We start from the raw sequence: 26,682 nt of genomic DNA on the forward strand, positions 1-26,682 counted from the left end.
ATTGTTTTAGTGAAGGGGGTCACTATAGAGGATCTCATTGTCGGATGTCCCTCCTCTTCCTGCTGCTATTACATGCTCTTTCACCTAATGAGATACTAGTTTGGATCAATGGACGTACCTTTTCAGAATAAAGCCACACGCTGGATGTCAGGCTTTGCCCCTTACCTTCCGCTCTTAGTGTTGCCGTTCTCAAAATCCCTTCACTAAGGAAGTTGACAACAAATTTTGAACTATCAAGCTACATGCTGAAAATGTCAAGTTTTAAAGAAGATTTAGATTGTGCAATATGGTAGGCCTGCATGGTTCTTTCAATGAATGATTGTGAAGACTTATAAATAATATGTTTACCACATTAAATATCTAACTGGGATGTTTTGGGGCCGATTGGCGGGATTGCCATGGAAGAAGTACACATGGCAATACACTGGTAAGAGAAAATTATGTTTAAGCATGTATCCAGCTAATTTAAATAGCTCACATTACTGTGTTGTGTGAACAGTTAACTTAATTTAATATTGTATGTGGCATTTTCTTTTGCTGGGGTACAAATATTCCACCAAAACAACTTTTTTAATGAGACTATTTTGCAGAACTGGTGTCGCTGCGCCCAAAACTTAGACAACTGTGACAATTGTGATTGGTTAAAAAAAATGCAAACAACTCAAACAACTTTTTTTCTCTCATCCCAGAAAGTATCTAGCAAGACCTTACAGCGCTGTAGAGTTCTGGCAACGCAAGACTGAGATACTTGCTTCTATAAAAACTTGCTCAAATTATTCACAGGCCGAACAATATGCAGCAGTCTATAATAATATTGAGACTGAGAGTCTACAGCCATGCTAGCAGCTCTGTGGAGCTTTGCTTCAATGCAGTTGTGGTTTGAGCCAAATGATAATGTCTCAATATCACAACTGCAATGCTAACATGCTGGTATTTAGCATTTATGTTGTTTGCCATGTTTGCAATTTTAGTTTGGCATGTCAGCATTCTATTTTTCATTGAAGTATATATGTATACAGTGTGTGTGTATATATATATATATATATATATATATATATATATATATATATATATATATATATACATATATATATATATACACATATATATAAATAATCACATCCTTATGAATGCAGCACGAAGAACAAATTACGCACTGATACACATGCACACACGCATGCAAGCATGCACATACTCACACACATCCATTATCTGTTTTTCCTCAGGGGCGTTGGAAGCGCCATAATCACATCCAGTTATCTCACCCACGCACTTTTCACACATCTCCAGCCTCGCTGTTTCTCACAGGACGATCTTGCCCTATCATCCCGTCCTGTATCGGGGCCCAGAGCCAAAGCTGAAATAGCAACGCAGGCTGAGAATAGGCAAACTATCTCACATCTCCTGGGAGTGAACTCAATAATATGTCACCCACTACAAGATGCTGAATGACCCACAGTTTGTAAAAATATAATTTTAATGATGACAGCATTAAACTATTCATCAACAACATTTCTCAGTCACACACAATAATTTAGATTGATTATATTGCCTGACTTTATTTTGACTTTTTGTGGAGTTTTAAGAAATCATGTTCCACAGGTAGAGTATGTGAAGGATTTGCAAACTAGTTGTCATCTTAAATTCACTGTACCCATGCTCTGTTTTGACAAGTAAAGCCATAGTCGCTGTAATGATGCCTCAATTAGCATTGTGCCGATGAAAATCATAAAACACCTTTTATGTGGTTAAATTGGACATACTGATATACAGTACTTCTGAGCTCAGGGAATTTGTTGGTGAACTGCAGTGTTTCTGCTCATTGGCTCCCTCAGATGCCAATAAAGAGAAATACTGGCATATCCAAACCTGAGGCCACATACCTGGAGTGGGCTGAGCTCATTAGCTGAAGCGTATCGGGTATTGCTTCTAAACATAAGCACTGCATACTCAAATTACCATCACCTTTTAAGGAAAATGTATTCAAATGGACATAATATTATTATTTGAATGTATCAGAACAAGCTTATAATTCACTATACACTGCATGTGCAGATACATTTCTTGATTTTTTTTTTTAGAACCAGCCGACTCACTAAGTGACTGATACCACTCTTGAAAGTTTTGACACAAAGCAATGACCGGGAGCATCCAGTCACCTGAGTTCATGGGCATGCCATTCAAAACAAATGAGTTCATTGTACTCCATTAGGATGCATCACTTGTAGTGTATGTGGTCATAGTGAGGATGAAAAGAGCCCCATCTTTTGTAACTGCCAGGTGATGGTAGCTGTCCACAGCTGTGACTCACCTTCCTCAATACAGAAGCTCTGACTGAGAGCCATTAAGCTCCAATTACTCACATATTTACACTCACATCACATGCCGAGGACAGATGCTTCTACCGCTGCACAACGGTTGCAATCACACAGCTAAATGACTGTTCATGCATTGGTGTTGTGTATCAGAAGAATTTGATGTTTAGAGTTTAAAGGGGCTGTACTCGATATTCACTGTTGAAAAACGTTTTTTATATGCAACTTCCCACATATCACACATGTTCAAAGTACTGAACAGTGATTTATTGTGGTACAGAGAGCCAGCAAATCTGTGAGTTAGAGAATTTAATGATGAGTGATCTTATTATTTTCACATTATTTCTTATTGTATCTTACCTTACATCTAACTATAAAATCGAGCTTTCTCCGTGTGTACGTGTGTGTGTGTCTACTCAAGAACCGTTCATCCAATCTACTTCACACATCGCTTCCTGGGTATCCAGTGAACTTGGGGTTTGGAATTTGGAGCAGTTTGGACAGCGTTGGATATTGGTTAATAAACTGTGAAAAAAACTAAAGAGAAGAAATGGTAATTTTTCATCAGGGTGTTGGTGATCGGTCATCTTATACAAATGCTGCATCTGTTTTCTTATGTGCTGTGAGCTCTATAATGTTTAATGACTTCAAAAGCCTCTTAGCTTTGTTTGGTTTGTCAGTATCTCAAACTGAGAATCCAAATTAAGCAAATTGCGCAATAAAATAATGAAACTCATGAGATAGGAATCCTTCAGTCCAGAGTAACTTTCATATAATGCTAATCAGGGAGCAGAGACAAGTAAGTCAGGGACCCCGGTCAGATGTGTATAATAGCTCCTCCAATTAGACAGATGACTCGAGTGACCCATCATTCCTCACATGCAGATCAAACATAACACTCATCAATCCCTGACCTGACAGTTAGACTTTGGCAGTAGGAACAGTATGCAAATGTAAAAATACCTGGTTTCAATGTGTTTATCAGGTGAAATGCAAAAAGATTGTGGTTTGTATTACTCTAACACATTGCTGCTAACCAAGATTTGAAAATGATGGCATTTTCATGATTATGAACTTTAATATATCAAATCATGCTATGCTTTTTCAAAACCTTTTGCCATTATGTAAACATTACATCACTCGACTGACACTGACTATGTAGCCATGAACATTGTACCTTTCACAATAAAGCTGGCTGGAAACTCACTGATAGCATTGGGCTTGAAAACAGCAATGGTAAAATGTTGATACTGTACCCGAAATGATAAAAAATGGGTTTACTGTTACAAACAGGAAATTTACTTTTGAAGGTTGGCCTTTTAGTATTTCAAAAAATGAAACATGGCAGCCCGATATCTAATAAATGATAGACCAAAGTGAAAAGATTATGTTTTTGGAGAATCAAGTACGCCAAAAAGCTTTGCTAGGGTGTATTCTGGAGTGAAGAATAATTTGAGCAAAGTATTAATGTTTTTACAGTACGCAAATAAATACAGAAAAAAATCTCTCAGGTCCCTTAGGTCAAAATATACTTGACTGACAGTTGTTTGTAAGGCAATATGAGACCTCTGCTGCACAGCAAGAGTTACAATTCATGACTTAGTACCAAATAGAGGCCACAGACTTCATACCCAAACTAAACTTCCTTTATTATTATATCTACCCAACACAGACTTTTTAGCTATGTGTGGGAGGGTGGTCCTGTGTTTCCTTACTCCTTCACCAATACATTTGACTTTGTCTATCTAGAACTCCTCGGCTCAAATCAAAGCCCTGTTTCAGCCACTCAGCCTCTAATGCCAGCATGACAGTGAGCCATCATTAACACGTGCAGGGAGTGTTACCACTCTTCCTTTTGGTCTCAACATCACTTATGTTCAGCGGCTGTCAACCGCAGCCTCATCAGGCCTCATTTGTATTCCGGGAGAGTCTTGAAAGAGCTGAAAGATACGAGCTTGATATAACTGTGCGGGATGAAATAATTTGATGGGTACAGGAATGGGACAGTTAATTCTCAGCAGCAGAGCTAACAGAGCTGATTATAACCATGGATATGTTGAGACGACAACTGAATGGTGCTACTGTCAGGACCGTTGGGAATTATTGGGTGTCAAGGTCAACTTCACTGGGACATCATAATGCCCTGCAAAAACATTTTCCTGGACATTATTCAACACCATAACTCAGGAACAGAATGGGATATTGTGATCATGTTTCACATTTGGTTGGATACTTAATTGGTGCCCACCATGAAACTGTGATGATTGCATCAATCTTCTGTGTTGCCGGGTTGAAGATGTGTGTGAAGCATCAATGTTTTAGAATGTGTAGCTTCTTTGAAGCAGCATTTATATTTAAAGCATTGTTTTCTGCCGTGGCTACAACTTTATGCTCTATAAGAATCTGCTTTATAAGCCAAGCATGAGAACACATGCAAGATATTTGACTCTGTTTGTTGTTTCTCAAAATTAACTTGCACACTCCCAGGCTTTGATCTTGTCCTTCATCTTTCTCTCCGCAACAAGCTGCCAACTGGCCACAGCTGGTTGTAGATAGGCTTATCCAAGATGGCTTTGATTTTGTCCCTCGTCCTCTTTCTGCCTCTGCCTCCACACTGTCCGGTTCCAACCTGATTGCGTAGCTGATCTTCCATAACAGCATGTTGAGACGGCTGACCTCTAAAGCTATGATGCCACCAACCCAGCACATCACCGCAAACAAAAGCACACTGGCTCTGCAGGAGCCTGTTGCACACACTTAAAAGTCTCAGTCTCCTCAGGAGGAACTGTCTCTGTCCCTTCCCGGAGAAAGCTTCAGTATTGTTTGTCCAGTCCATTTTTTATTGATTAGGACCCCGAGGTAATTGTTTGAGTCCACCCACTTTACTTGCTCTCCCTGGATGACGACCAGGACAGGGGACCTCCTGTATCTCTGTTAGTCCACCACAAGCTCATTGGTTTTGTTGATCTTTGAGGTTCAGGTGATTGTTTGTGGCAAAGCTCTCTATCAGTCTGTAAAAATAGTCTCTAAGTGAAGACAGCATGTGTCTCACTGGAAATATCAATATAGCAATAACTTAAATTGGCCAATAAAAATATGCTTAATACATTTTCTTATATTGCTTTAAAGTCTTCACTACATAAATTATGATGTGTCTTGACCAACAATGACGTAAATTGCAAATTGTCTGAGGCATGTGCATACAACTGCAAGGCAGTAATTCTTGTTGATATCAAACGAGCAAGTAAAGGGAAATAATGCTTTTAAAGTGTGGATACAAGCTCTTGACATGTGTATGTGTAATCTTTTCAGCATGCCCACAGTCCACCTTATTGATTTAGTGAAAGCATTAGTCACAGTCTGTCCATCAATGTGTAGAAGGTGTAGAAAGAAAGGCCAAAAAACAGCACTGAACTGTGAAAGATAGTAAATGGGTCTCAGCTATTATGTTTGCTGTCTGCAATGCACTCACCCAAGGTGTTACTAAGAAAGTAAGAGTGTAGAAAATAATTGATTGGTTCTGTCAGGTCAGGAGAAGAGTGCTTCATGCTAAAAAGTATCCAAAGGTCTTCTTGAAAACAGCTTCACATAGACGTGCCATCATACAATACGCTGTCTGATCAATGCAGTCTTGAAGGCAGAAACAGAAAAAAAACTAAACAGAAGCAACATCTCTGATGCATATTTAAAATGTATTGCTTCCTTCACACACACACCAACACACACACACACAAAACTCTACAAAACTTTTAATACAGCACCTTTTATAGACAAAGACACAAAGTGCTTCACATGATAAAAATTTGTAAAAATACAGTACAATCCAACAGAAAATAAATAAGGGAAAAACGAAAATAATTGTTGAATGACCAATGAAAATTATTTCAACAATTAAAACCTAAAACCCAAAGTTTACAAACAAGAGTCAATAGCGAATTTAAACAATTGTGCCTTCAGCTGCTTTTTAAAAGCTTCAACAAAGACTACAGAACGCAAGACAGTGGGAAGGCGTTCCACAGGTTTGGAGCAGAACAAGAACTTTAAATTGCACCCTAAACTGGATTGGAAACCAATGTAATTGTATAAAATTGTAGTGATGTGCGACATCCTGCTGGCCCTGGCCAACAGCCTATAGCAGCAGAGTTCTGAACTAGTCGTAGATGGTCCTGGGAGGACTTGCTAAGACAAGTGAAAATGGAGTTGCAGTAATCAAGCTTGTGTAAAAATTGTGTGTGACCACACAGCTGTCTACTGGCTATTAGCAAAACAGAGCTTGAAGAAGAGGTGGAACAGAAAGGTTTAAGCTGCTTCACCGATTTTGTGTAATGGCTCCCAAGAGGCCAGGTCTGTGTAGGAGATGGTTGGAGTCAGAGAGAGGCAAAGAGGCAGAATCATCATTGTTGCAGAGTGCCATGGGCCCTAGTGCTGCTCCAGCGTAATAACACTGCAGCAAAGCCCATCTATGTAAAGCCTGTTCACTCCCTATTTAGCCCCATTATACCAAATATGGTTGCAGGTCCACCAGAGTTCCACTTCAGTGGAACTGGGGGTGAACTCTGGTGGAACTGCAACCAGTTCAGAAGCCGAAAGTATCAAGAGAGTGGAAGTTCTTCCCTCATTAGAAATTCTTTGACTGCAGATTATACAGAGTGAGGTTTGACAAGTAAAAGGAAAAAGATATGTATGGCCTCAACAAACAAAAAAACTATGAGTGAAAATTGTTCCACTAAAAATGTAATGCAAAAACTATAAGCAGATGATTACCACAGCTTAAGAAACAGCCAGGTTGCCAAAAGATTTTGTACGTTTCAACAAACTACAGATACGTCGATATGAAACATATTTGGCACCCTTTATTAGAGTGCTCCGGAAGATCTGGGTAAATGCATGGGTCAAAAATTTTAAATGACACAGCGCAGAAGAGATAGATCTCGCAATGTGAGACTACTCTTTGGGTATTTGAGGGTTGTGTTTAGATTAGGCATAAAGACAAATGTCTGAAAATGATAATAAAGCTATGGAAGTAAAAATCATTTTTTTGCTTTTGCTCCTCTGTTTTGTCTTGCTTAAGTCAATATCATCCAATTGACTGCATAATCCGCCCCTGAACAGCAATGATCATACCTCAGCAACCATAATTAGGTTTGTCTTTGTAATTTTTTTCTTTTCCAAAAAACAAAACTATAGGAACTAAATAGTTAGGACTAGATTTAAGCAAACTAGCTTACTACCCAGTAACCAGGCATTACTTCCAAGGAGTAGCATTTGATTTGCTTACCACATCATTTTGTGGGGCTACAGGTTACAAGAGAAGAAGAAAACAATAAAGCATAACGTTACTTTATTGTTGCTTGTATGTTTCTATAGTCAGTAAGAATCTGAAAATAATAAGAATATATGAATATATAATAAGCATGAAAGTTATAATATTTTAAGACACTACTACAGAGAAATATGAGATAAAAGACTTATACAAATGAATTTCTCTGTCACTGATCTTATATGGTTCTTTACAATAAACTAGCTCTGCCCTGCCACACAAGAACAATGCTTACTGCTTCATGTCTTTTGTCTGCATACATCATTAACAAGTGACTTTTTTGACTGGAAAAAATTAGTGTTTTCATCAATATTTGAGACCCCTGCAGGTTCTCTTAGCTTGCCTCGTTTCATGATATAGCAATTATGAAAGAACATATAGTGTGCTAGTACCCTGTTTCTAGCTTATACTTATTCAATAATACAGCATATTTAAAAAAGTACTTTCACTGTCATTTTGTCCCCCCCCTAAAAGTAATTTGTGTGTTTCCTGTACTGCTTTACTTGAACCTAAAGGTGCCCAGTAAATCTGTCCTTGGTACCTCACATGCCCAAAATATTTAAACTGTAACTTGTGGGCCGTTATCAAGAGCATTTAAATTTATAATTCTCAGGCGGTTTTATCAACAAGCCCCAGTGTAGCTGGAAGTGTCTTTTCATTAAAGTTGTGCTTCCCGTTCAACACTTGGGTTTACTTTGAAAGATCCTCATTTCCTGTTATTTACTGGTTATGCTCACATTTCACAGAAATATTGCATCACATAAATGATTGAGACTCACCCCTGTGCTATTGATGATAATAAAACTAAATCACCTGAATGAAAAATGTAACATTAATATCACTTAGTCTGCCAGTTTCTTTCTTAACATGCTAGGCTCTAATTTGCATTTCTTAATGAATTCACTCTCTGTCCTCCAGTTACTGTACAATGATGAACCTACCCACCTCCATATACTTCTCATCTCAGTCTTTCTTGGTTTATGTGCTCTTCACCTTCCCCACTGTGTTTCCTCTCTCTCTGCCTCTCCATAACTTATTTTCTCTAACCAGCTTAAGGCTGTTGGGTTGTGTGGCATCGGGCAGTTTGCCCAGTTAGTTGTGCCACAAAATTACTGACGGCATGTGTGTCAGATAGAGATAAAGAGAGAGATGGTGGGAGAGAGGATAGAGAGGGGTTTATCTCACTTTTGGTGGTGGTGGGTCATCTGCAAGATGATTATGTTGCAGTTTGCAAAGCTGAGCTCATGTTTTATGCACCACATTCTTCATATGGTTAATTAGCTTCCATGATGCTTATGGTGCAGTCCGTATCACACCAAAAGTGCTCAAACCTAGAGAGATGTGATGTGCAAGACCATGGGAAATCAGATTGATGATAAGCTGTGGCGTCAGATATCCCAAAGGCTTTTCCACACTGTGTGAGATGCTTTCATAATTGTCCCAGATCCGTAAAGGAACCGATCAGACACTGAAACCAGGGTCCCCATAAGCACAAAGCTGTATGCAAATCTAGACCATTCAGACATTTAGCAGAATAATTTAATCATAACAACACATGCAATGCAATACACTGCACTCAAGAACTAAGATAGAAATCCTCGCTGTTAGGCAGCCGTGCCCTAACTACAGGAATAGAAACATTACATTACTACCACAAGCCACCAATTAGCATACGATTCAGCAACTACAAGATCCATCTTCACCCTATTGAAAATCCTAGATTGGATGTCACTCACAACAAAAGGACAATCCATTAATAATTTAAATGGTTTTCTCTACTCTGACTTCAGTCAATGTGAACTTTGACCCAGTGCTTGTTGACAATCACAACGCTCCCTTTCTGAGCCATATTTGTTTCCCATCAGCCCCTTGCACATACATGTAAGAGCCAAGATGTGTCTTAAACAGACAGCTACTGTATACTTGTTTTTGGTTCGTTTCAGGTCTTGGATTCAGGTCTCAAATTGGGCAGTACTAGGTGGTTTCAGTCAGGTCAGATCTGAAAGGTGTGGGTATGGGCTGGGTTCGGTCTTGGTTTATAGAGCTCTCTGCCTCAATAGCCAACCATGTTCTGCTCTGAACGCATCCCCCATTTCCCACTGGCTCTCTCTCACACACAGTAGGCTACACTGAGCTATTCCCCAAACAAGCTACTGACTCTTATAACACGAGTCATTATGCTCAACCAAGCCATGTTTTTCTCTCAAACGCAATGAACGTTATTTTGCATTTCAACTCAAATGTTATTTTAGGATTGATTGTCATTTCATCTATAACCTGAACAAGCTTGCCTGACACGACAGCATGGCTTTACAGAAGAAATAGGTCATCCCATATCTCGTTTGAAAATATGTCAACGTGATTTAAAAAATCAACATACGGCATAGCCCTTGGACACATTAAGTACTTCTTTATGTTTGAATCGACTAGACAGTGGAGCAGTAATGTCAGAACAGACTTTGTGCTGCGTGTGAAAGGTAACAGAGGGATTGAACAAAGGGATGAACAAGAAGACTGTGGCTTGGCTTTGTGGCTCTACAATTTACATCTCTGCTTTCCTGTCCACATGCCAATTGTACCATTCTCCCTTCATTTATCCACAAGCAGCAGACCGTTGATTGTCATGCCCCTTGGAAGTGTAAACACAACTTTAAAGCGCCAATATTATGCTCATTTTCAGGTTCACAGTTGTATTTTGAGGTTGTACCAAAATAGGTTTACATGGTTTCATTTTAAAAAACACCATATTTTTGTTTTACTGCACATTTCTGCAGATCCTTTTTTCACCCGGTGTGTTTGGGTCTCTGCTACCAAGTGAGACATCTCACTTGTTTTAGCTACAGAGTGATTTCACTTCTATACTATCTTTGTTGAGAGACACACATGCGCAGTAGCTGGGTAAGATAACATTAGCTAGACAACTCTTTCTCTTTGGTCAGTACAGGGCAGGATTAGCTGGGAGACATCTGAACGAGGTTGGGCACACTTGTGGAATACCTGCAGAACAGGGACATGTAGGTAGTTCTTTTGTAGATTATGGTGAACTAGTGTGTGTTGTAGCAGTGTTTTGCCATTGAGAAAGCCATGCAGATTTTGAACAACTCACTCGGAGACTGAAGGCAGAGAACATTCAGAAAACTGTATTTCACTCAAAACAGAATGGATAGTTTTTTTCCCAAGTTTGTATGCGTGTGGAAGCACCATAAACACAAAATAAAACCCCACATCCCAGAAAAAGTGTTTTTTTCATAATATGGGCACTTAAAGAAAAACCACAGGTTGAATTTGGCCCAACATACTCCTCTTTCTTTCTCTTTCAGTGTCAAACTGCTTCACCGATTTTCTATTTCTGACACAACTTCAGCTCCTAAAGGCCAAGCATTCCCACACAACAAATGTGCTGTAAACGACACATCAAACAGTGAGAGCTGTGAACATGGTGACAGATGTATCCCAAGGGCTGTCTGTCATATATAAAGTATGGTTGAGGTTAGGCAACTAAAACCAAGACTTCCTGCATAAACATTGAACAAATAGCTTAACTTCCGGCCACTAAATCCGTCATTCTACCGTCCCTGAATGACAGACAAACCTATTCCTATCATTTGCCCTCTTATTTTACAGATCCAGCACCCACCCCTCTCCATTTGTTGTTGGTCCTGATAATAATCAGTTGTCAAAAGCAGGGGCTATAGCCTGTAATAAGGGGTATTAACCCCAGAGGAAACAGCTATCATCATGGTTTGATGGTTTTAGAGAGTGCATGTACATGTTGACAATGGGAGAATAGCGAAGAAGAAGACGCAACAGGAAGCCTCTTCTCTCGAATAGAACTGTGACTCACACCACATCTGTACAAAGGATTTGGAGGATTTGTGAGGCCTTGAACTGTTATTAGAAGTTTTTTTTATGTGACCACGATATTTTACTGTTGATTTCTTCTGCTTAAGGAGTGCCTGATGCAGTAGCCTCTTAAATATTTGCTATAACACCACAGGAATAGCAGTATGTAATAAAATTAGAGGTTTAGGTATAGGTTATGAGAACAACCTTTTGTACACTTAGGGTGTCTTAATCCATTACAATTGTAATTACAAAAATATCAAATGTTTGCTTCTCTAAGATGAACTCTCTCAGCTGTTGTTGCTCTTTCTGGCTTTTATTTTTTCTCTCTCTTCTCTCTCCCCCCAGCATCAACACTCCCCTTTTAATTAATGATCTCATCTTCACAAACTCCTCTTCTTTCAGGTAAGAGGCATCTGCACCACTACTCTGCCTGTCTCCCTCTTTACCAACACACATATCCGCATATAATCACACGCACCCACACAGACATGCACTCATATACCTGAATGGTGCTTAATTGTGCATCACTGAGGCATGTTATCCCAATCACCTCATCGTTACAAGCTGGAAAACACAAAATCTAAAATAATGCAGGGCTTTGACTAATATAGGCAACACTATGCTAGTCGTTCTTTTTGCCTGAAACTAAACGGATTTTCCACTATCGCCCACCATTTCCTACACAACACAAACAAGCAAACGGTTGTTCATTCAGTAAATTGAAACATTCATTTCTCGCCAGGGTCCTTGGTTTTAGATTTGTTTATTTTACTCCGAGCTGAGAGATGTGGCAGTGAGCTTCTTTGAACGCCAGAAAGACCATCAATAATGCACACGCAGCTTGTTATAGCTCAAACTCACTCTGCTTCGATGGCTCACCAACCTAAAACCCGGCATCGAAGAGACCAGAGAGATGTGTCTGTGTGGGTGCGTGTGTGAGTGTGTGAGTGTGTTTGTGTGTGTGCGTGTGTGTGTGTGTGTGTGTGTGTGTATGAGAGTGTGTGTGTGTGAGAGAGAGAGAGAGAGACAGAGAGAGAAAGAGGGGTGAAAAGCATTGAAAGCCTTGACTTTAAACACCTTTCCTAATGGGAAATGGAGTGAGTGTTTATTGTCACTAAACAAGCTCTGTGTTGAGATTTATTTGGCGCAGGGGGATTCATTCTCCTGAAAAACTTTCTGAAAAGGATAATAATAATATTAATAATAATAATACCAATAAAATAATAAGTAATGAGCTAACATTGAGGTCAGGGACACGTGTGGATGTGATGTAACTGTTTGAATCTTTAACATCCAGTACTTTGTAAAGAATGCAGAAGAGAAAGCAAAGAGGCTTTCAAAGCTCAGCCAGTGGTTACAATGGACACATCCTGGCTCAATATGAAAGTGGCTTACATCTGAGAAGATTTTACAGCAAACAATGTGCTACACTATAAATGCCTCATTACGCATATAAAGTATATCCACAAAAGCAAACCAGGTGCACAGATTCCAAGATTTTGTGGTTGCCTCCTTAACGGGTTTTCCAAAAATAAGAACTTACATGGCTCACACACCTTTTCTCTTCCATGCATATCATCAGCATGCATGAGTTAATGTGAAGTGCTGCACATCTTCAGACCACCTTTGTATGGCACAGGTTCCAAACGTCTACAGTGAGAAGTGTTTTAACCCCCCCAACAGAAATCAATCAAATGATAAAAAAAAAAGAAAAAGTGCTTATTGTAGATTGGATAAACAACTTTCTTCATAAGTGAACTAGACCATGCAGACTAGCGTCTGTCCCCACCCAAACCCTGCAGCTCATTTGCGTTTAACCACCGTATTGGATAAGTTACTGTAATCATTACAGATCACCCTTTCACTGAACAATGCTAACAAAATCTCAAAGAAAGGGTGCGGCGGTGTCACAACTTTTCTACCACGAACTTTCCGTCGATTGCGCCCTTCGCTCTCTGCGGACGCCTCAACTCACCTGCAGGAGACGGTGATTTCTACTTTGGTGGCGGGGATGTTGCCGGTGATCGGGTCGAAGTCGTACACCGATGACATGTCGTCTAGTTTGTCCATAACGTCTCCCTCTATCATCTCCATCGCCAGAGCTCGGGGTGGCTCGGGTGTGATCCGGGAGCCGCACACCCTGGCCCTGACTGAGCGCGTCGAGTCTCCGGTGACTCCAGAAACCAGATCAGAGACCGGACGGCCTCCGGTCCGAGCGGGTGAGGCAGCCACTTCACAAATGTTGAAGCTGGAGAGAAGGGAGGGGGAGCACTAAGTGAGTGGACAGCCGCGGAAAAAGCACTTGACGCACTTGGTTAACTGTCCATGCAACGTAAGTGAAATCTTAAAAAAAAAAAATTAAAAAAAAAAAATACGTGGACAGTATCTGAGATTACTGTTGCATCCTAACCGACTGGCTGCACATCACATGAAGAGGAGAGGTGGACTCCTCTCTGCGCTTTGTCTTCAGTCTGTGTGCACAGCAGAGCGCGTGAAGAGAAAAGGAAAGATTACACTCGAACACACCCATCCTCCTCCCACACGGAATTACACTCAAGGGCTCGCAACCCTACCCATGCCCCGGTGCTGCTGCTGTCGCCCTGCAGCAGCCTCTGTGCTGCTGTTTGACCGAGTGAGTGTCATGGTAATTTAATTACGTCCTTATGCTTTTTAATATTAAAGACTTGAGGTTTGGTGGGAAGATTAAGCGTAAAATCCGCCAAAACCATGAAATAAAGATCAGCTGGTCATAATAGACACTTGTAAGACCCTGCTCTTGAAGAGCACGGTGCTGAACGGTGGTTGCAATGCTGGTGGTCGGGATCCCCCAATGGGTCGCACGATAAATTGGAGGTGTCCCAGGATGGTGACAGGAATAAATCGCTTTGTTTTACTTCTTTAATCTTAACTTTTAATGTAGATTAAATAATTATTTGTAGGCCTATCCCCTCCGCAAAAAAATATTCATATTAATCAGTGAGATTTATGAGAGTGTAATCACTTGAACTCCTCTCAGCCAATGACAAGGGCTTTCAAGAAGCACCACAGCAATGGACAGCTCCCAGAACAAACCATTCAGCTCAATAACAGGGAAACAACAGCAGTTAAGTATTCAGAAACATATTTGGCATGTAATACTCACTGAGTTGCTTGTAAATGCACATTTAACCAAATATGTGCAATCCAAATTAATTTTGACTTAATGTTCAATTTTGAAACGGGTCAAAACTGCTATTTTTGCAACTATCTTTCCTTCCCATAGTGTGTGTTGTTTTCTGTAGTTAAAGGAGTTATTTGCATGACATTTTAAAGCTTTAGTAGGTAACATTTTGATATTAATGAACGTCCATTGCATTCAAGCCATTGCCAAATGAGTTGCTACAAATCTTATTAAGACTATCAGCTCAGCCCCCCTATCAGGGGGTGTTCTTAAGTCGTTTATATACCCTTGTGCCTGGGCTTATTAAAAATAATGTAAAAAATATAATCAAAACATTTGGTGGTGTGACTTTTAAAGATTTCAGTCATTCAGAATTTAGCCTGGCGTTTCTAAGTTTTTACATTAAATTTAGTAGTTGGCTTCACATTGACATTGAGTAAATCTCAATATCTGCTGATTTCTCACAATGGATCAGTCAACTACAGCTCAACTGTGGGACTGAAGAGAGAGGTCGTGGTTCCAAGTTCAGTAGGCACCAAGTTTTAGTTTACAGTCAAAGTTCTACCAAATCCTCGCAAGGTGTAAATTACACTTTCACAACTTATTGAAAATAACCAAAAGTGGCAAAGCCTCTGACGAACTGACTTGCCAGCCCCAAGCATTTACTTTTACATCCCTTCATCACAAGCCACAGATTTTCTGTCTCATGACAGTTGTTCCAGTACAATGTTTAAAACCATGTGTTTTTTCGTGCACAATGCTTATATCCACACTTTAAGAACATGAAAGATTAAAAATACAAAGGTAAAACAATAAAACACCGTATCCTAGTAAACAAAAATTAAATTCTGCCAACGCTATGAAGGATAAATCACTGCAAAAGGCTTATCAAATTCAAAAACACTTTAAAAGTGTATTTTAAAGCCATCGGCAAATATTCGAAAGCAATCACCAAACAAGCATACTTTGGAGTAAATCATAAACACAAAATACTGTGAAATAGTAAGAAAGTAAGAGTGATTACTTTTAGGGTTTAGGACAATGTATTGTGTGTGTAATATGACTGTAAACTAGATCATATCACACACCACTGTTGGCTTGCTTATGTTTTCTTAATTTTATTTTTTTTAATTTCTCTTTTTCTTTTGTTTTCAGTAAGCTCTACATTAATTCAGTAGGCTTTGTCATTAAGCTCTACCCTTATTATCTATCTGTCTACTACACAGAATTCCTCATAAGGGAGACAGAAATTATGCACCATAGCTTTAAGAAATGCAGTTAGCAATTAAAATGTGTTCATACTGAATGATTTACAATCAATATTAATTACAATGAAGGAATTACATAGAGATTTAAAGGCCACCATCCAGCATTAGTCTGTTGTATGTTGCTAAGACCTGTAAACCACATTGTAAAGAAATTGACTGGTGAAACTGCCTTCCAAAAAAAGGGAAAGACTTGTAATTTCTGGATAACTACAGTTCCTAAACGCAGTGTGTGTGTATGCCTATATCTGTTTATCACACTTGTTCTGATTCTGTCTTTTTATGCATAAACAATGGTACGAAAACACTAATGTCATAAATAACCAGATATTTCCCACAGATTGCTTGTTGCATGAGGAAACATCACTTTTGACCAACTCAGAAAACTACAGTATGGTTGACATTTTTGGGTCAATATTGATACTGATGGAAACAAATGGATCTGCATACCAAGTAGCTCCTGTTCGAAGGATTTGAAGGCTGTGTTATGTTTCCAAGAACTCGAAAAGTTACACTGCATTAAAATCCTTCTAATGGGGTGTGCAAATCTATTTGTTTCAATGATATTTTTTGATCCCGCACCCATCCTATTGGGATGTGCATGTCTTTTTTATAGTTTTAATATGGAAACATGGACATCTGTCTCTCTCTTTCTTCCATCTTCTTTCTCTCACATGCAAATGCACATCACACACACACACACATGCACAGCTATATTTTCTTTCATAAAATGGGTGCAGAAGGACACAGCTCTTTACTACATAGAGCACCTAGCATCTGGATTCCGGAAATCAATTTATACCGACACAAGATGTTTCTGCCACAGCCCTCCAGCTCAGGATCAGGAACACACACACCTACACACACACACACACACACACACACACACACACACACACACCAGAATCCTTCATTCAGAGATACGCAACAATGTGCACATATAAAGACGTCACTGAACGAACCAGTAGATAAAGAGGCATACACATCTACATGCACACCCATTTTTCTACCAGGATGATAATGATGATGTATTTTCAGGGTCCGCTGTTAAGTGTGGGTGAGCACATTATTGCAGATGTTCCAAGGAGTGGGTTGGCAACAGCAGGGTCAGAAGACAAAAAAATGTAAAGAAGAACCAACAGTTACAACATTTGATACCAAATAGAATACATAAAAACAAGTATTTATTTCATCCCGTCCTCTGATTTGATCTTAAAAAAAGCAATGAGAACTGATGTTGAGATCAAGTTATATTTTTTCTGGATATCGATTAGAATCTTTTTAATTGTTGTAATATTTCAGACCTGTCATCTATACAGTCCTTTTATACATTTGTTGTGCACGATCAGTCATAGTCATCAATCACAGCAACATTTAACCTCGTAGGTGTTTAAATCCTTACTGTTCTATCCATCACAGTTAATGTAATGTTAGTTTTGAGCACTCCTTCAATAGGAACCCCTCTTTAACAAACAACACTCTAATCAACAGTTGGCAATTCAAATAATTAACATAACAAGCATATGTTTTTTTTTTCAGAACTGTCAGCAGACCAAATTATATTTGTCTGTAGCAGTAATGGTAAGAACAAATAACAAAACCATTGGAAAGCAGTTGCTGCTGTCAGTTCCTAAGAAACAAACACTGTTTCATGCCTATTTCTGAATGTCTTAAGGAGCCAGCTTGTTGGGTGATCAATAGCCAATACCCTGTGCGTGGTGCATACTGGAGGATTTTCATATATTAACTCAGTGGTTCCCATACTGATGGGCGTAGCCCCTAGGGGGGGCCCAGCAATGTGAAACATAGGTGAATAATGCATGGTTCTGCTGCACTGCTAGCAAATCATGGACAGGTTTGTGAAAGGACTACGAAGTCAAGGTACTGTAAAGCAGACGATAAAGCTACACAACTACCAAAACAAAGACAAGAACATATGTAGTGGTGACCACAATTTAATCTTTAATTGAAAATGTTTTTTATCCTCAAAAGGGGTGCTGTGCAGAAAAAGTTAACTGATTTTAAAAATATGGAAGACCACAGATATAATGACAGATTTAACAGTTTTCTTATATGGGGATTCACTTACCAGACAATTCTGTAAAGACCCAGGACCGCATACTTGGCATTCTCCTGAACAATTTTAGAGTGGCGACAGAGACTTGTGATCCCACAGAATCTTGCGTCACTAAACGTGAATTCAGAACAAAAAACATGTAGGCGAACTGTCGTCATCAGATGGTTGCACTTGTGTGTGTTATGTTTTGCACTGGGGAAAGAATGGATGACGTTAAAAACAAGCACTCATACTGTGTCTGTTATTTTTCCAAAGTTCTTTCTTTTCTACCATCCACCTGGTTGGAAGCCATGTTTCTGTTCTACATCCAGTAGGTGGCGTTTACTGGCTTCGAGCCAGTCGGTAATCGTAAAATTGTACCTGTAAATCCCTCAAACTACAGTATAGTTTGGGCCAATAATCCGGCCAGACCAGCCTCGAATCGGAATCGGATTTTTGTGAGGGGCGAATCAGACCCAAACTCTGCAAATTATACACTACTATAAAGTGTGGGGCCAGCATTACAAAAGCCTGGATACCTCCTTTAAATGCTATTGTCATCCAATTGCAATGGACCAGGAGGTGGTCAATTCTCTGTACTGCTGGTCACATTAATAACACCATAGGGAACTCAAATGTCCCCTTTCCTCCTTCTCCGTCCTGTTTTCTCGGCTTCCTGCAGTTTCCTTAGAACTAATTACTGTGTTTATCCTTACTTGCGTCATGCTGTCCAAAATATCCCCTTTCTGGAAGTAATTATGCAAAAATAGACAAATGCCCCGTCAAGCAATAAAGCTCCTTAAAATAAATGTGCTTTTTTCCTACACATACCTGGAAAATAAAGACATTTGTTTACTTCATTAAACATTTCTCAGTTTTTTTAAACACTTTTTCTAAAGCAAACATACCAAAATACACTAATTAATATGTGTTGGATGTCCATGGCCCATTCCTAAATGAAGGGAAGTTGTCCGCAAATACCAGTTATACCCATAATCTGTTGGTATTTTCAGCCAGCCTCAGATGCACACTTTTAAAAGGCAGTCATCTTTTATTTTAAATTTGACACCAGCTAACTAGAGTATGTCTTTGTCAAACCTTTTATTGTGGCTGCCGTAGGACAAAATTAAAACAATCCGTGGTAGTGCAGTTTTGTCTTGATGGACAGTAAGGTTTCTGCTGTGTAGGAAATTGTGTTTTATTTCATTTCCTAAAGAAAATTCTCCCACAGCAGGTGTGTTTTGTGGAGAATAGTTCTTATTCTCGTGTGACTGGCTAAATGACGATGACATGATTTCATGTTGAGGTATTCAAGGACAATGACAAATACTTCTGAAAATACCTCTTCTAAACAACAGCAAACTTCAGATTTTGGTGTCATTACTAAGGCTTTTCTTCTTAATGAAAATGGAGAAAGATATTTTCTATAAGACTTTTGCAATACAAAACATCCTACAAAAAGAAGATTAACGTCCCATTGCGAAGTGTTCATGTGCCCCAAAATGAGGTTGTTTTTTTGCATTGACTGCTCTCCATCAGAGAGTAACATGCTCGAAACAGAACTGGTAACAGGCTTTTGAAAGTAGAAATGCTTAAAGTTGTAATTATTACACCCATTTGGTGTATCTGAAGCAAACTCCAACAAACTGATGATTTATGATTGAGCTGGATTTAATCTGATGGCTGAGGCTTTGTCCTTCTCTCTGCTTGCTGTAGAAGCATGTGGGTACTTCACTTGTACCCTGTGGAGAAGTAGGGTTTTGATAAATCCCAGTTCAAAGGGCCACATGTTCCCTCCCAGAGTGCAATCCTGGTCTATGGCCTAGTGGTTAAATCCAGAATCAAACCCCTCCTGAGGAGGCAAACATCACAGTGAAGGTTTTTCTGAATTATTTCGACAAACAATGCAACAGAATAACACACACAAACGCATACAAAGGGTGTTTATGGAAGGCCACAGCAGCCTAGGTGGCTGATTGACTTGACTAATGGTCCAGCGCTCCCTCAAGCTGCAGCAGCTGGGATTAGCTGGATGTTGGAATACAGCTGTAAAACAATAAAAATACTCTATTCACACTATTTCTTGCAGGTCTACAGTCAATACAAATGGGCTCAAACTAATTATGAACTCCTTGACTCAATACTTGCTGCTGCCTCTGATCAAATACAGTGGTGTGAAAAAGTGTTTGCCCCCTTTCTTATTTCCTGTTCCTTTGAATGTTTGTCACACTTAAGTGTTTCGGAACATCAAACCAATTTAAACAATAGTCAAGGACAACACAAGTAAACAGACACGCCCTCTTTGGTGGAGGCAGAGCTGGAGGATGATGGGGGATTGTCGTCAATTTCCCTGGTGGAAGTCGCTGAGGTAGTCAAACAACTCCACAGCGGCAAAGCCCCAGGGATTGATGAGATCCGTCCAGAAATGCTGAAAGCTCTGGGTGTGGAGGGGCTGTCTTGGTTGACACGCCTCTTCAACATTGCGTGGAAGTCTGGGACGGTGCCTAAGGAGTGGCAGACCGGGGTGGTGGTTCCCCTCTTCAAAAAGGGGGACCAGAGGGTGTGTGCCAATTACAGGGGTATCACACTTCTCAGCCTCCCTGGTAAAGTCTACTCCAAGGTGCTGGAAAGGAGGGTTCGGCCGATAGTCGAACCTCGGATTGAAGAGGAACAATGCGGATTCCGTCCTGGTCGTGGAACAACGGATCAGATCTTTACTCTCGCAAGGATCTTGGAGGGGGCCTGGGAGTATGCCCAACCAGTTACATGTGTTATGTGGATCTGGAGAAGGCGTATGACCGGGTCCCCCGGAGAAATTGTGGGAGGTGCTGCGGGAATATGGGGTGAGGGGGTCCCTTCTTAGGGCCATCCAATCTCTGTATGACCAAAGCGAGAGCTGTGTCCGGGTTCTCGGCAGTAAGTCGGACTCGTTCCAGGTGAGGGTTGGCCTCCGCCAGGGCTGCGCTTTGTCACCAATCCTGTTTGTAATATTTATGGACAGGATATCGAGGCGTAGTCGGGGCGGGGAGGGGTTGCAGTTCGGTGGGCTCGGGATCTCATCGCTGCTTTTTGCAGATGATGTGGTCCTGATGGCATCATCGGTCTGTGACCTTCAGCACTCACTGGATCGGTTCGCAGCCGAGTGTGAAGCGGCTGGGATGAGGATCAGCACCTCTAAATCTGAGGCCATGGTTCTCAGCAGGAAACCGATGGAGTGCTTTCTTCGGGTGGGGAGTGAGTCCTTACCCCAAGTGAAGGAGTTTAAGTACCTTGGGGTCTTGTTCGCGAGTGAGGGGACTATGGAGCGTGAGATTGGTTGGAGAATCGGAGCAGCCGGTGCGGTATTACATTCCATTTATCGCACCGTTGTGACGAAAAGAGAGCTGAGCCAGAAGGCAAAGCTCTCGATCTACCGGGCAATTTTCGTTCCTACCCTCACCTATGGTCATGAAGGCTGGGTCATGACCGAAAGAACGAGATCCAGGGTACAAGCGGCCGAAATGGGTTTCCTCAGGAGGGTGGCTGGCGTCTCCCTTAGAGATAGGGTGAGAAGCTCAGTCATCCGAGAGGAGCTCGGAGTAGAGCCACTGCTCCTTCGCGTCGAAAGGAGCCAGTTGAGGTGGTTCGGGCATCTGGTAAGGATGCCTCCTGGGCGCCTCCCTAGGGAGGTGTTCCAGGCACGTCCAGCTGGGAGGAGGCCTCGGGGAAGACCCAGGACTAGGTGGAGAGATTATATCTCCAACCTGGCCTGGGAACGCCTCGGGATCCCCCAGTCGGAGCTGGTTGATGTGGCTCGGGAAAGGGAAGTTTGGGGTCCCCTACTGGAGCTGCTGCCCCCGCGACCCGATACCGGATAAGCGGATGAAGATGGATGGATGGATGGAACACAAGTAAACACAAAATGCAATTTGTAAATGAAGGTGTTTATTATTAAAAGGGGAAAAAAAATTCAAACCATCATGGCCCAGTGTGAAAAAGTGATTGCCCCCTAAACCTAATAACTGGTTGGGCCACCCTTAGCAGCAACAACTGCAACCAAGCGTTTGCGATAACGTGCAATGAGGCTTTTACAGCGTCCTGTTGGAATTTTGGCCCACTTATCTTTGCAGAATTGTCCTAATTCAGTTACATTAGGGGGTTTTCGAGCATGAACGGCCTTTTTAAGGTCATACCACAACATCTCAATAGGATTCAGGTCAGGACTTTGGCTAGGCCACTACAAAGTCTTCATTGTTTTTCTTCAGCCAGTCGGTGGTGGACTTGTTTAGGATCATTGTCCTGCTGCAGAACCCAAGTTCGTTTCAGCTTGAGTACACGAACAGATGGTCGGACATTCTCCTTCAGGATCTCTTGGTAGACAGCAGAATTCATAGTTCCTTTTATCACGGCAAGTCTTCCAGGTCCTGAAGCAGCAAAACAGCCCCTGAAGCAGCAAAACAGCCCCAGACCATCACACTACCACCACCATATTTTACTGTTGGTATAATGTTCTTTTTATGAAATGCAGTGTTCCTTCTACGCCAGATATACTTGGACACACACCTTCCAAAGAGTTCCACTTTTGTCTCATCGGTCCACAGAAGGTTGTCCCAAAAGTCTTGGGGACCATCAAGATGTGTTGTGGAGAAATTGAGATGAGCTTTGATGTTCTTTTTGCTCAGCAGTGGTTTTCTCCTTGGAACTCTGCCATGCAGGCCATTTTTGCCCAGTCTTTTCCTGATGGTGGAGGCATGAACGCTGACCTTAACTGAGGCAAGTGAGGCCTGCAGTTCTTTGGACGTTGTTGTGGGGTCTTTTGTGACCTCTTGGATGAGTCGTCGCTGCGCTCTTGGGCTAATTTTGGGCGGCCGGCCACTCCTGGGAAGGTTCACCACTGTTCCATGTCTTCGCCATTTATGGATAGTGGCTCTCACTGTGGTTCGCTGGATTCCCAAAGCTTTGGAAATGGCTTTATAACCCTTTCCAGACTAATAGATCTCAATTACTTTCTTTCTCAATTTTTCCTGAATTTCTTTGGGTCTCGGCATGATGTGTAGCTTTTAAGGATCTTCTGGTGGACCTTACTGTGTCAAGCAGCTCCTATTTAAGTGATGCCTTGATTGTGAACAGGTGTGGCAATAATCAGGCCTGGGTGTGGCTAGAGAAATTGAACTCAGGTGTGGACAACCACAGTTATAGTATGTTTTAACAAGGGGGGCAATCACTTTTTTAACACAGGGCCATGATGGTTTGGATTTTTTTTCACCTTTAATAATAAACACCTTCATTTACAAATTGCATTTTGTGTTTACTTGTGTTGTCCTTGACTATTGTTTAAATTGGTTTGATGTTCCGAAACACTTAAGTGTGACAAACATGCAAAGGAACAGGAAATGAGGAAGGGGGCAAACACTTTTTCACACCACTGTAAGTAGCTGCACATCCAAACGTTTTAATGTGCAGTAGCTTCTCTGCTGTGGGGAAAGTTTAAGTCGTCCAGGAACCCTGCCTGGGCTCTGTCCTCCTCTGTATTTTTACTAATGGAGTATTATGTTGAGTGGTTTTGCTAATAAGTGTATGTTGTGGTGTGAGTTTAGATTCTGAAAATGAAGTGAACATGATAGACTGAGCAACAAAGAACATCCTACAGGCAAAGTTTCCACCAGGGACTTTTTAAGAAATCAAGAAAAAGCAATCTGTTCACTGGTTTCTTAATGTCACCACATTGGACACTCTTTCTCTCTGTAACTCTGGCACAGCTACGCATTGCCTTGCTTTACTGGCTGTAGTACAGTGGGTACAGAAAGTATTTAGACCCCTTATACATTTTTCACTCTTTGTTTCATTTCAGCCATTTTCCAAAAATCCAAAACGTTCATTTTAGTTCTCATTAACGTACATGCAGCACCCCATCTTGACAGAAAAAAACAGAAATGTAGAAATGTTTGCAAATTTATTAAAAAAGAAAAACTCCTTATCGAGATGGTTCTGTACTCCTTCATTGGAGTCCGGCTGTGTGTAATTAAACTGATTGGACTTGATTAGGAAAGGCACACACCTGTCTACAGAAGACCTTACAGCTCACAGTGCATGGAAGAGCAAATGAGAATCATGAAGTCCAAGGAATTTCCCAATGAGCTCAGAGATAGAACTGTGGCAAGGCACAGATCTGGCCAAGATTACAAATCCATTTCTGCAGCACTCAAGGTTCCTAAGAGCACCGTGGCCTCCATAATCCTTAAATAGAAGAAGTTTTTGACAACCAGAACTCTTCCTAGACCTGGCCGTCCAGCCAAACTGAGCAATTGTGGGAGAAGAGCCTTGGTGAGAGAGGTAAAGAAGAACCCAAAGATCACTGTGGCTGAGCTCCAGAGAGGCAGTAGGGAGATGGGAGAAAGTTCCACAAAGTCAACAATCACTGCAGCCCTCCACCAGTCCGGGCTTTGTGGCAGAGTGGTCCGCATAGAGTTTGCCAAAAAAGACACATGAAGGACTCCCCGACCAGGAAAAATATGATTCTCTGGTCTGATGAGACCAAGATTGAACTTTTTGCTGTTAATTCTAAGCAGTATGTGTGGAGAAAACGAGACACTGCCATCACCTGCACAATACAATCCCAACAGTAAAACGTGGTGGTGGCAGCATCATGCTATGTTTTGATTTTTTCAGCTGCAGGAACAGGACGACTGGTTGCAATTGAAGGAAAGATCAATGCAGCCAAGTATAGAGATATCCTGGAAGAAAACCTCATCCAGAGTGCTCGGGACCTCAGACTGGGCCGAAGGGTCACCTTCCAACAAGACAATGACCCTAAGCACACAGCTAAAAACAAAGGAGTGGCTTCGGAAAAACTCTGGGACCATTCTGGACTGGCCCAGCCAGAGCCCTGACCTAAACCCAACCAAGCATCTCTGGAGAGACCTGAAAATGGCTGTCCACGGTCACCATCCAACCTGACAGAACTGGAGAGGATCTGCCAGGAGGAATGGCAGAGGATCCCCAAATCCAGGTGTGAAAAACTTGTTGCATCATTCCCAAGAAGACTCATGGCTGCACTGGATCAAAAGGGTGTTTCTACTCAATACTGAGCAAAGGGTCTGAATACTTATGGCCCTGTGATATTTGTTTTCTTTTTTAATAAATTTGCAAAAATGTCTACATTTCTGGGGTTTTTTTCTGTCAAGATGGGGTGCTGAGTGTACATTAATAAGAAATAAAATTAACTTTTTTGATTTTTGGAAAATGGCTGCAATGACACAGAGTGAAAAATGTAAAGGGGTCTGAATACTTTCCGTACCCACTGTGTATTCCTTCATTCTTAGAGGCAGCCTATAGGGGGAATTTTTAGCAGAGCCTGGCTAGCAGTTAACCTCTGTTTACAGTCTTTATACTAAGCTAAGCCAACCATCTCCTGGCTCCATAGCTTCACATTTGGTGTACAGACATGAGAGTGATTGTCGATCTTCTGGATTTGTTGGAATCTTCTCATCTAACTGCAATAAAAAATAGGTATTAATGGATGATTCTGTAAATCACTGTACTGTACCGGTCAGTGTACATCTGCAAACTAGAAGAAAGGCATATGTGAATGTAAAGTTCAGGTTTTTACAACATAATACAATTATGACATGTTATTCAGTTCACACATGGACACTTTGACGTATGAGAACAGTTTTATTAAGGAATACTGTCTGTGGCTTTAATAAAATACACATGAAAGCTCAGTATAATTGTTTTTGTTAGTAATTTAAAAAGTGATAAAAATCATTTTAAAGAGTGCTTCATGTCATAGACGGTAACAACTGTCAAGTGTTCTGATAAGGAGCACAAGAGGTGGATAATGTTTGACAGGACTTTTGTGACTACAGATCAAAGGTCCAAGTGTGTTTTCCTTTCAGATCCACCTTCATACTTCAGACAGACTTCTGTCAGTGGGGGAATGTAAATCTGATCCAGGTGAGTGTCTCTGAAAATACTCTTGCTCAATACTTGGATTTTGCTACTACTTTCCAACACATGTTTAATTGTTAAACCCAAAGGCATTCTAGTTTGTGGGAGCATCCTGTCTTCAGCATCATGGTGGAATTGGCTTTCTACCCGGGGGTGGCACTGATGTATTTTTTTGGAGTGATGAAAGCCACACAGGACGATCAGGTGGAGCTGGATGACCGTGCGTCAATGAATGTGTTCTGTCTGTTCGTGTTGGCACAGCCGCTGTGTCTGGTACTGGGAGGATACACTGGCATGGCTACATACCTCCTCACAGCTCTAGTCTCCTACAACTTCCTGCCTTGGAGGAAAACAAAACAGCCCGCGAAGGTAAAAGAATCAAAAAAGAAGACAAAGTGAGAACAAGCAACGTATACTGTATAAAGATGGCAAGACAGTAGATTCAAACAGGTTGCAAAAGAAAAAAATATTTAAAGACCATTTAAAGAATAAGCATTCAATGTGACAATCTTCTTATATGAATAAATGAATGCGTTGCTCAATCAGCCAGTAGTCATTTAGCCTGTTTTCACAAGGCTGCCACGGCTCAATTCAGAAATACATTTCTTTTGAAAAGGGAATAATTTGTGGCCAACCTGGTGGCTTCTTCCATTTCAGCCAACAACCAATTTGTGTGTGCATCAGAAATACATTTAAGAAACTTCATGTTTTTAATGTGGATTTTCTTTTTTACATTTATGTACAACAATAAATATTTTTATGTTCATTGAAAATATTTTGTGAAAACTCAT

General features: G+C 40.8%; 1 protein-coding gene and 1 long non-coding RNA gene across 3 annotated transcripts in view; one reads left to right on the forward strand and one right to left on the reverse strand.

The window, feature by feature from the left end:
* cpne5b (copine Vb) overlaps window positions 1–14,175 on the reverse strand; it is a 121,514-nt gene extending 107,339 nt beyond the window's left edge. Inside the window, exon 1 of one of the 2 annotated variants that reach the window (XM_032513729.1) lies at window positions 13,457–14,175. In XM_032513729.1, the coding sequence (XP_032369620.1) occupies window positions 13,457–13,575 (119 nt within the window). In that variant the 5' untranslated portion in view covers window positions 13,576–14,175. The remainder of the gene's footprint in view (window positions 1–13,456) is intronic. The other variant, XM_032513730.1, reaches the window with a different exon arrangement.
* An 11,540-nt stretch (window positions 14,176–25,715) lies between these two features.
* LOC116688035 (uncharacterized) lies at window positions 25,716–26,433 on the forward strand. The gene is made up of 2 exons (XR_004331686.1): window positions 25,716–25,897; window positions 25,981–26,433. It is a non-coding gene; the product is annotated as an uncharacterized LOC116688035 (long non-coding RNA).
* Window positions 26,434–26,682: the final 249 nt, after the last annotated feature.

Source organism: Etheostoma spectabile, chromosome 4, assembly GCF_008692095.1.
Source record: "Etheostoma spectabile isolate EspeVRDwgs_2016 chromosome 4, UIUC_Espe_1.0, whole genome shotgun sequence".
Classification (NCBI taxonomy): domain Eukaryota; kingdom Metazoa; phylum Chordata; class Actinopteri; order Perciformes; family Percidae; genus Etheostoma; species Etheostoma spectabile.